Source organism: Temnothorax longispinosus, chromosome 3 (genome assembly GCF_030848805.1).
Source record: "Temnothorax longispinosus isolate EJ_2023e chromosome 3, Tlon_JGU_v1, whole genome shotgun sequence".
Classification (NCBI taxonomy): domain Eukaryota; kingdom Metazoa; phylum Arthropoda; class Insecta; order Hymenoptera; family Formicidae; genus Temnothorax; species Temnothorax longispinosus.
The window spans coordinates 4,879,140-4,891,181 of record NC_092360.1 but is presented as its reverse complement, the minus strand read 5'-3'; the positions used below and the strand labels follow the sequence as shown (position 1 = coordinate 4,891,181).

The 12,042-nt window shown below is 38.2% G+C and overlaps 1 protein-coding gene across 2 annotated transcripts in view; it reads right to left on the bottom strand.

Moving 5' to 3' along the window:
• The window catches only part of LOC139809345 (protein gustavus-like), a 134,559-nt gene extending 123,085 nt beyond the window's left edge, over window positions 1-11,474 (bottom strand). For both annotated transcript variants that reach the window (XM_071772174.1, XM_071772175.1), the window contains exon 1: window positions 10,211-11,474. In XM_071772174.1, coding sequence (XP_071628275.1) covers window positions 10,211-10,647 — 437 coding nt within the window. In that variant the 5' untranslated portion in view covers window positions 10,648-11,474. The remainder of the gene's footprint in view (window positions 1-10,210) is intronic.
• Between the last annotated feature and the right edge of the window lie 568 nt (window positions 11,475-12,042).

Here is a 12,042-nt window from a genome sequence, read left to right as displayed (position 1 = left end):
GCTCGGTTCTTAGGTCGTCATGGCCAGCCGATCGTAGCCGATTTGTCGATTCCGCGCAACGACGTGTAGCCAGCAATAGCGAGCAGCGAAGAGGATCGGGGACCGATTTGAATGATAATCGGACGGATATGATTGATTTATGAATGCGGTATGGTCGGTGCACGCTTGCTAGACGAGATTAATCTTCATTACACGACGTTATCCCGTCTGGCTGCTCTTGTCGTGCAAAAGGGATCGAGATACACGCCGCGGTAGGTAGCCGCATTATTAAGATTGGTCCGCGGTCCCCGTATATAGTCGTTTTCAAGAAACGATACCTCCCAACGGAGATTCTCAGGAACGGACTTGAATGTGCAAGTCGAAGGAACGTTACTCAATGTATGAATATGGATGATGCAAGACCTTTTTTTTTTAGCTACATTTCCTCACACTTTCGATATGGGAAACAAATATATGAATCTCTATAACGATCGTAACATTTTTTATTTGAGCAATAATAAGATGCAATAATAAAATAAACTACATTTGATGATGAGATACATTTTAGATAAACATGGTCTTTTAAACTAAATAATAAATAGTAAATACAAAAATAGTAAATAGAAAAGAATAGCAAAGTAGTCAAGTATATCTACAATTTTATTACGTTTTTTTTATGTTTATAAATGACAATGTAACTATATTTTAACAATAGTTTAAAAAATTTAAGTAAGAAAATATCGATAAAAAATTGTTCCCTAGAAATATATGTCAAATACGAATTATATGTCTAAACGAATTTCGTGCATACTTCTTTCATTCTTGATAGTCACAGTGACAGATCAAACATCAAATTTTTTGAATTCGTATAAATACCATAAATATGGGTAGATATGTTTCAGGAACAGAGGTTATATCATCCTTCTCCTCTTCCTGTTTCCTTTCATTAAAGTCAACTTGGTTCACGAAAAGAGCAAGTATAGTTGAAAATTTAAATTAAAAAATTTCGCGATACATTTATAAACTAGTATAGACTAACTTTCAAAAATTTGTACTCCAATTATAATCATAGAGAGAAAAGAGGAGACAAGGATTTGTAAAGCATTCAATAATAAATATTGTAATTATGTCTTATACGCCCACTTGTTAGAGATACCTAATTGAAGAATGCGTATAAAAAAATTGTATCATGAAAATATTACAAAGCTTATCAGCTGTTACTAAGTTGAAAATTTAAGACATGTAAACTCAGAGATGCTACTCCAAGCATTGACATATGCAACTCGATTTCATATAATAGTATTTGTGGTCGATAAAATCTTAAGTCGTCTGGAGCGGATAGTAGCCGGTACATACAAAAGTGACCGCCGTTAGATTTCACAAATAAAATGGCAAAACGGGAGTTTATAGCACGTCTACGCGAAGTCTTTTCTTCGCTTTGTAATTCCAGCAGAAACCGACCCAGATCTGGAATGCCCTTCGACCTCCACCGACCGTTGGACGATGTCTACAGCTAGTCACGAAGTCGAATACTCGGCGACCCGAAGAAAGAGAAGCAGCCGGTGGAGAGCAGAAAGACCAACGCGACTTTGAGCGGACCAACTCGAAGATGGATTCAGATTGATGAAAAACATATCTCCTGCAGATTACACAGATTCCAAATTTATTTCGTGAAAGACGAAATAAACTTGTAAATCCCTCTGAGAGTCTGCTGAAAATTATGAAATCACACAAACTCAGAGAGGTGTTCAATTATAGAAAGTGATGCATAATAATGCAAGTGTAATATTGATTAAAATGTAATAGATTAATCCTCATTTAATGACTGAGAAAGGAGCTAATTGTAAAAAAAAAAAACGGAAAACAAAAGATAAAATGTTATTGGAGTAAGATAGAATTTCCGACTAAGTAAAATTTTTCTATTATTCGGCTCAATTGATCTAATTTGAAATTAGGATCGATTTTATTCGCTCTACGTGTATTTCCAGCTTAACTATCCTGATGTTTCGTTGGCGGGACGCGCCGAAAAGTGTCGGAGAAACATCGAACTTGGCCGGTGTAAACGAGAAAGTTCGAGCTGTTCGATCTACTCCGATAGTTTGAAACTACTCGCGAAATACCAGTGCAATATCAGGAGGTTACGTCCAAACAACGAACCAACATCGAACCAACATAGATCCAAAAGGACAGGTAGAAGGAAATCGAACTCGTCATCGACAGACGAGTCCTTCATGATCGGCTCGCTTTTATCGAGAGATTGCAGAATGTCGGATATTGAGCAGAGGAAAGAAAGACAGAAAGAGAGAAATAGAGCAAAGATCGATCAGGAAGGAGACGAAAGGAAAGGGAGAAAAAGGACAATAAAGGTGACGTTGCACCGAGCCGCCGCATCTGTCCTAGGAAGAGATGGAACAGCTGTGTCCGAAGGAGGTGAAGTGGGCAGACAGAGAAAGATGGAAGAACGAAAAAGAGGAAAGAAGAAGTAAAGAGAGAAGAATATGCGAGAAGAAGAAATAGATAGCTGGATAGAGGGAAAAGGCAGAGGAAAAGGGAGAGGAGTCTCTAGCCGCGATGGGCTCTGAGTACGAAGTGGATAAAGAGAGAAATATGGACAGCCATCGGCGAGGAGAAAAAGACAGACAGGGCGGGAGCGAGAGAAAGGGGAGGAGGGCTGCGTTGGAAAGGGGCGATAAAGGGGCATGGAAAAGGAGCTGGCAACGCCGCCCGGTCGATAGAAGAGTGGGACCTGCGAGACGTGGCAACGTCGCAAAGCGTCTGCTTTAATGCAGCGGTTCTCATCTCGCGTGAATTGTTGTTTTTCATATCAGATATAACAAAATCAGATACAACGTGGTTGTTGTTTAGAATTAGGATCATAGCATATAAAGAATTTAAATAGTAAAACTTATAAACACAGTATATGAATCGACCAATTATAGTCGAACATTTTCGAGAACCTAGGTTAGGTCTCGACCTAAATTCTTCTCGGAAAATGCTCGATTGTGATTGAACAGTTTAAGTTTTATTATATATTATTTATTATATAAAATTATATAAGATTTTGTGTGTGTCATAGTTCTTATTGAAATTAAGTTATTACATATAAAATATTATTTGTATCTCACACAATATCACTCACTTTGTATTACTCACAAAATATTTTAACCATGAATGTGAGGCTTCGTGGAATGCATAACTTGTCCTTTTTGCGCCTCTTTGATGATAATTTTAGCTTGTTTCAGCATATTAACATGTGATCAAAACTACGGTAACCTCGATCAACGGCAATCTTGATTTTCTGTAGGAAAATCTTAAATGTTATATCAAATAATATCTTTCGAAAATTGATCAATAAAAGTAAATGAATATTTCTATAATATAAAATCTACAAAATATTCTACAATTAAAAATGTACAGGATGTAAAAAGATAGTATTTTACAGGTATTTACTATTAAAAAATTTTGAAAAATATCCCATATTACAAAAATATATTGAAGCAACTTCTATATACTTATTCCTGTTAGATTCATTTTCTTGTGGTAAGATTCCCAGATTTATTTCGCGAAGCCGCAGCATGAAAGTTACGTATATATGGAAAACTAAACTTTCAAAGTGCGCAGACGTTGTGAAGCTTCAAGGAGCTTGAAGACGTAGAAATATTCTAGGAAACCGACCGGGTTGCGGTCGGGTTTGCGAGTCTTTCGAGCCGGAGTCTTTTTTGCCGGACCGGTTTGCGAATTGCAGTCCGAACTTTTCCGTGCACAGGACGATGGGAAGCACGGAGAAGATAGCGGTTGGGCGTGGCGGCGATGTACGCAATAATTTGTCTTAAACGGGCATAATTGAGAGTGAGTGATTAAAAAAAAGTACCCGAAGTGTTCACAAAGCGACACGCGCGGCTTTGAGGGCAATCTGCTTTATACGGCTGGTCCGATATTCCGTTTTGCATGAAACGGTTAAATCACATGTGACGCAAATTGACACGCGGCTTTGAACTCCGAACATTCGTGCGACTGTGTATACTACATTTTGTGTGATAATTTAAACCCAGCAAATTCTGTGAAACTTTAGATAAAGATTTCAAATAGTGATACTATAATATATTGCCTTTATATGTACTTCAAAATGACTAAATTATTTCAATGTGTTACTATATTATCCTTCTTGCTTCTATTATTCTCTTTTATCGTACCATTTTCATAACATTGAAAATAAGTTATATAAAAAATAAATTTTATTTTAAAATCGTTCAACTATATTAATATAAAAGTTGTAATGTTTTCACACTCATATAATTACTTTTGTTTATATATTAGCACATTCAAAACTTTTTACATATAAAAAAAATTTAACAATGTATCATGCAAGCGATTAAAATTAATAATACAATAGAACAAATAAATTCTTGTAAGGATTATTCAAACATATAGTCTTTTCTCATAGACTCATAAAAAAACAATTAAATACATCTTGTATAACAAATAATTACAATAATTTTTTATATAGGTCACGAATTTTCGCGATAATGCAAATAATTTAAAAAGAAATTTATTAATACGTTTATTGATTCGAGATTAATATTTGTATAGTATCTATAAAAAAGTTTTATTGTGTGCATTATTAAACATATTATGTAGTCTATTTTAATATTATATCGTATATTTTAAAAATATTATTAGATATATGTTTCATTGCAAACAATAAAACATTAGATAATTATATTATTAAAGTTATTAATCATATGGACATATGAATAATTTTTCATGCCACAATTGTTTTTCCATTTTACAACTCCTTCCATTTCTACATGCATCTTTTATCAAGTGTTTAGTGTGCAACTGCAATGAGTGTAATTGCAATAAAATGTGTACGGCCATTCAGAATACATTCTCTCTCCCTCTCTTCTGTGAAATAAATAATTTATGAATGAGAAAATGGCCGACTGTCGGCACCTCTTGTGTATATCTAACAATAAGTGTATGGCTCACAGAAATGTGTGGTCGAACGTAAAAAGGGGAAGGCAAGCACACAGGAGTTGTACACAGGAAACACATAATTCTAAGTAAGTTTCGCAGGTGTTCGCAATTGTACCGTACAAAAACCAAAAGCGTTTCGAAATCTTCGTCAACATGCAAAATAATGTGATAGCTCTCATGGAAAATACGACCTGTCTGCCGTTTTGTACAAAAATCGTGCAGAACAGTTTCTATGATATTCGTGAAAAAAACCGCTAAAGAAGATCAAGTAAAAGACCAGTAATAAAATTTCATCAATAATGAGAGAGCTCAATGTATAAAATTAATATAAATCTTAGGAATAATCATTGCTATAAAAACAATATGATAATAAAGGGAATGAAGAGATGGCAATTTCATGTACATATTCAATTCGTTCTCGTTGAGTAGCAAAAGCTGTAGGTATAGTCGGCGTGGCGAGCATTTTATATTCTTAATGGAGACAGACTCAGGCACGATACGAGCTTCTTTCCGTTCCTTAGATTCATCGCACGTTGCCGCCATTGGTATCAACTCTCTCGGAAGAAGTCGGCGAGAGAATGTGGCCAATGCGGCATCGCAAAGACGCTGAAGATTCGGACCGACGCTTGAATTAAATCTAACGTCACGACGCACGACGTAGACGGGGCTCTCCTCCTCGCTCCCTTTTTCTTCATACTTGTCCGTTATTCCCTTTTACGGGATAGTTTCTGATGGCTCGTGTAACCCAGGAAAGTCCCGGGGAATCCGAGAGGTTTTTATCGCCGAGCGTGTCGAGCGGGAGAAAGAGAGATCTCGGGATGTTGGGAGTATAACAGCGCGTCACTTTTTCTTTTGCTTTAGACAAACCGTCTTTAGAAACTTTTGCAAGTTCTCTTTGTCCCTGCGATCGTTCGTCAGGATTTTCCGGACGCGTGACGAAGAGATCTCCACCCTTCCGCGAACTCCGATGATTCGTGACGTCTAATAACGTAGGGTCGATCTTCTCGTTCCTACGAATGTTAGCTCATTTGTCGAAGAAGATTTCGCGTAATATATCTTAACAGAATGCGAATTGTGGTCGCGCCGAAAGAGACTTGATAAATCACACGTCGCGCCAACGAGTGTGAAAAAAAGAGGAAATCGTTCCGTAATAAAGACTCCTTGACTTTTCAAAACTGCCTAGGCTCATAAGAATGTTCATTTTATGATGGCACCTCTGATAAATTTCTAATTGCAAAATAATAACGCATAATCGCAATGTATTTGCTCGAAAGGTTGCGGTAATTCAGTTGAAATTCCCAACAGCAAATATTAATTATTGCGCAACAATCTCATTGTCAGCTGATCGAGAAAGTTTGCTTCTATCGCAACAATTTCTCTCTTCTTCCTACTTCTCTCATCGACTTATGCTGTTCATCACCTCCATGAACTGATAATACGCTCTAAACTATATAGTTCATTATTAAAATATAGTGACGTTATTAGGTAAGCGCGTTTTATCATACAAACGATACATATTTTGCAAGAAAAGAAACCGATACCGGTTTGCTATTGATTATTCTAGACGGAATAGTTTCCTGATGCAATAACCATTTTCTCTTCATGGTTAAGATATCTTCCGGTTAAAACGGCGAAGATGAAAAATCCATTTTGTTAAAGAAGAGATATAGAATTATAATAGAATGTCCTCTTTATGTACCGAATTTACTGCGTTACTACTTCTTTCCTCTCTCTCTCCCTTCTTTTCTCTATCTCCTCCGTTTATCTAATAGATAAAACGTGAATCACTTTAAGCGATAACGACCACATACGTATAGGCCACGTACCTACACATGATCGGAAGATCGACCGTTATTTGTGTGAACTTTGCAGTTTCAATTACGATGGTAGTATCAATCTTTTTTTTATGCGTGAAGACATCTGTGAAGAATTAAATAAAAATTAGAATCTTTGCCATTTCGACTTCAATGTCGTGGGAAATCATACGCGGCGGTAAGATGTATCGTTATTGTATATTTCGAAACATTCGAAGTAATTTATTGGATTTGTAAACGTTTACTCATTTTTGACATTCGATAAATGTTGAGAGATAAAACTTTTCCCTTGATATACAAGTGATTAAATGTATTCTTGCAAGAAATTTAAATTTGCAATCACTACTCTTTATATATTTTTGTAAAAAAAAAAACAGCTTTTTTCACAAATTTTGTAAAGCCTCTAGTATTAGCATACAGTGTTGGATAAAAACTTTAAAGTACATGTGACATTTATTTGTACAAATTTGTATTCTTAACGCATCGTACGTATCTTCATAATTTACACAAAAGTTATGACATCGATTAATTATTTTTATATTAGTGTTAGTTATATTATCTTCTTTGCTCATCCACGTTAACTTTCTACAATCCTGTTTTTACATTATTCTTCTTATTACACTGTGAACCTCGTTGTTATAAGCCTTGTGTGAGTATATCCTACATTCTAAATAAATCACTATTCGTATGTGTTTGGTTCATTCTACGACTGCACATAATTTTCTGAAGCAGTTCGCGACTTTACAATGGCAGTAATGCGTGATAATAAAGCTCTATTCTTGTAAGCAAAAGATTTAAATTATAAAAGCGAACAAGATCTTAAAAATTCAAAATATCAGGCAAATACTTAACATAGACAAATACAATACAAACTGTCCACTTTAAATTTTACATACTTTTTTTGTAATAAAATTAAGATGCAATAAATTCTTGCTCACTTTTAGAGATATTACATTACAAAAAAATATAGTATATTTTTCATTAAAATATTTCATTAAAATATTTAAATTCTGCATATTTAATTTTCTTGAAAATGCCGAAAAAAAATAGTAAATTATCTTTCTTTTTGTTCATTTTCTTATATAAGATATTAACAGAAAAAACCGTTCATATATCGCATAACATGATACAGCTTATTCGGCATTGTAGAGTAACAATACGTTAACTTTTTATGAATGGATAACAACTCTTTCGTCGACCATTGCGGTGTGCGACGTTTGCTCATTGCATTTTTTATGACGTCGATGTGGACAATTTGTGTCACTTGAGAGCGAATCTATGGCCTAGTATATGTACGAACAGACGCTAGAAAAATATACATAGCCGATAAATATTTCTTCGCATTATACTCCATAGTAGTGAATCGAAGAACTATGAACGGTAATAATGTTACGAACCGTGAAAATGATCTCACGATGTAAAACGTAGTCCTTACGTAAAGCGATCTGACTTTCGAGTTTCGCGAAATCTTAACAACAGCTACGTACTCGTCGAAAAATAGTCGACACGATTGATCGACAACTGTTTTCGCGCACCTATTGTGAAGATGTAAAAGTTTAAAGAACATTGTGATGATATTCGAGCTTTGCAAAGCTATATTTACGCAATGGGAAGTCGTCGGGGCAGCTACCGGAAATAGCTTGTCATGAACGGTCAGCACAAAATCCTCCGCTTTTAACAATTTTTTTTCCGCGCCCGAGCGTGGTTTTTACGAGCGATCGTCCGTCGACCTTTTTATTCCGGACTTATAAAAGAGCCCCGCGGCGAACCGAAGATACGCAATGCTTTTGGGATTTGACGGGCAATCTCGCGTTACATGTCCCCGGCCAATGAGATACATTTGCATCGTGACAAATGTCCCTGTGCACTTGCGGGAATCGACTACTCGTATGGCGTGACAGAGTTAATATCGAATGTAAAAATTTTATGTCTCTCGATTTCCTCCGTTGAATAGAATTCGGGTCTTTTGTTTCGACGCGACGTGAAACTTATGAGAGAACCATCGCCGTATGGACAATTAAAATATATTAGAGATATACGATGTGTCAAAGTGTTATAGTACAGGTTCTATATTCCTCCTCTTTCGTGTTTCCATATAATGTGATGTTACACGTTATAAAGCTATATACGCTCTTATTTGCATCGCGGTATAACAGTCTCAGATTTTCGTAGGAAAACGTGTTGGTTAAGGCTTGTCAGCGACAGCGGGAGGTAAACTCGAAAGAAGGCTGCTCGCGACAGTAGACGGGCGTTTACCCATTTTTTCTTTTCTTTTGGAAGGTATAAAGAGAAGAATATCTCGGCATGAGATCATTGCGGTGCGCTGTTACATTAACATCGCGCGCACCACATCATGCGTATTTCTTAAATCTTTTCTTTCGAAAGAATTGCGGAGGAGGGAACTCCTTCAATTGTCTCACTCGTGCAATTTAATTCATCGCCAAAAAAAAAATTCAAAAACTGTTTCCTAATTATGTAGATTCCAATGCCATCAGTTGTCGCTATCGAACGCGATATAATTGCACAATGAACATTCGATAAGCGTGCTGCGCGTGCAATGTTGACTGCGCGATATGCGAAATAGACTTTGCTATTGTAGGAACACCTGGCACAGTGTCAGCTTACCGCCGTCGAAGTGACGACGAAATGTTTCTATTTCGCTGTCGTAGGTATATGGCCGAGGGTGTGCTACAAAGATACGGAGAGGGGCAATGAACTGACACATCTGACATCGCGTATCCAAAAAGGCTATATAGCTACATTATGATGGCGGCGAAGTTTATTTACGCGATACTGATGTATGTTTATCTGTAAATGTATTTTCATTACAAAATTGTTTAGCCTCAATAAAAATTGTTAAAAGCTGTATCATCATTAATATATCGCGTTATCAATAAAAATTACCACCATTTACCAGTGACGCGCATGTGCGTGTTTAGTTATGGATAAATCTTGATTAAAAAATGGAGTAAACGTTCTATGATGTTAAATTGTAGAGGAAGTTCTATATCATCATTGTATAAATATCAAATTAAAATATAATAAAAGAATCAATATTACGCGACTAACTTTTTGTGATATGTAAATGACATTTTATTTCATATTCTATTTCATGATAATAATAAAACGAGCTCACATTCGTTAAATAAATTTCGTAAAACTAGTATTCACTCCTTTCAGATTTAATTTATTTTTAAAATGCAAAACATTAATCCTTTAATTACATAATACGCCGGAACGATCCGACTTTGAAGTACGAGGTAATTAAAGAAATGAAAATATCTCTCTCTCTCTCTCTCTCTCTCTCTCTCTCTCTCTCTCTCTCTCTCTCTCTCTGCACCGTCGAAGCCGCGGGAGATCCAAACAGGCGACACGCCCGAGTCATGAAAGCCGCAGACCTCAGAATCTCGATTCCTCAATGCCTCCGAAGTGGCACTCACCTTGTTTCCATACCAGAATCCGCAAGGATGTCACGCTGCGCGCCGTACGCAAAACGATGTTCCGTCGAAGGCGGTGGCGCAGGACGTGTCCGCGGCGCTCCTTCGAAGTGTCGTCGACGCTGACGGTGCTGTTGGTAGTGATGTTGCGGTTGTTGACGTTGATGTTGCTGCTGCTGCTGCTGCTGCTGGTGATGATGATGGACGACCGACGGATTAATCTGGATGCGGTGGATCGCGCCTGGCACCCTCCAGCAGAGCACATATGGAATCACGAAGTCAGGCTTGACATGCACCAGCGGCAGCAGGCGATACTCGATCTCGCGCGGATTAAAGGACACCGATCGCCCGTTCGTATTACCGCTCGACCCGCGCACCAAAAGACGACCCTCTCCACGGAGGACGTTGTAGTTGCGCCAGCCAAGGTCACGGGGTAACATGTCACGAGGACATCCCTGCCAACCACCGAACTACCGGCTCCTTGTGCGTCTTGCCATAATGTCAAGGATATCCCTCTCGTTTCTCGCACCGAGGATCTTTCGAGGCGTGAGCTGGTTTTACGCGACAATCTCCGATCAATCGAGAAGGCGACTGTCCGTTGCCATAAACAGAAAAAGATTCTTTTCGCTCACAACGAAATATACCGTACAATTAGACGAAAGAGTAATGAAGGAGGCTCCTATTAGCAATTACACACGCAGCGGTTTAAATCCACTTGGCAATCGATAGAAGCTTCGTGTATTGCCACTGAGAGACGACGCACTAGCTTCGTCGCGACACATAAACATCCGCGACAACGATGCGGTGCGAATTTTCCGTGGACGAGGCTCTCGATTTATTGTTTCCTCTTTTTTTTTCAAATCGTGGATTCGATCAAGGATCCAACGTGTTCGTTCGCGAATAATGTCGGGCGTACCAGATGGGCGAGACTGGACTCGGGAGCGTCATCCTCGAGCGGCAAGCGCGTGTGCTCGCGAGGAAATTCGGGATCACTGGGAGGACCGGGAGGGCGGCGAGACAGGCGCCCGGCACTCCCTTCTCGCGCGACAGCACTCCGACCTTAGCATCGACTTCCACGACCGGAGCCGAACGGTGCGAGAGCGAACGAACCCAACGAACGAACGGACGTGGAACGAAAGGCGAGAGAGGAACGCAGCCCCCAAGGATCTCCGCGGCGCGCCACGAATTTCAAACTGGGCTGCGCGCGCAATTTACGTGCCTCAGGGCTGTCTCAAAGAAAGCTCGTCGTGAGAGGGGTGTCGGCACGCGAAAATGTCGGCGGCGGCCTTTTCCAACCAGTCTTGAAAATATTAAAGCTATACGCGTGATGAACTTGTCGCGGTCTTGAAGAATAATAAATATTTATACCTAATATGGTAATTATTAACAGTAATTATTTTTTTAAATAAATGATAAACGAAATATAATCGCCTACGAATGCCGATATTGTTATAGCTTTCTCCGAATTTGGCGACATGAACAATTTTCTAATATTTTTCTATGAACACCAAAAAGATAGAAAATATCGTCATCCAGTCAAGTTTAGATAGAAGCATTACATTCGCATCGGATTACATTCGCACAGCCATGCAGGTGATATCAATAAGATATATCCCACGCCATTTACTATTTACTGCGATTACACAATCGAGTATAGATATCGAGTCAGATCCGCGGCGCGGAACAATGCTCGCGATTTATAGGAAAACGTGAATCGTGGCTGACATTAGTAAACATCGGTAAAAGGTATCGTTCAATGTATCATTCAAAAGGCATTCAATTTGATCTCCAAGTTTAAACGCTCTACCACCTATATAAGCGACGGGATAATTAAA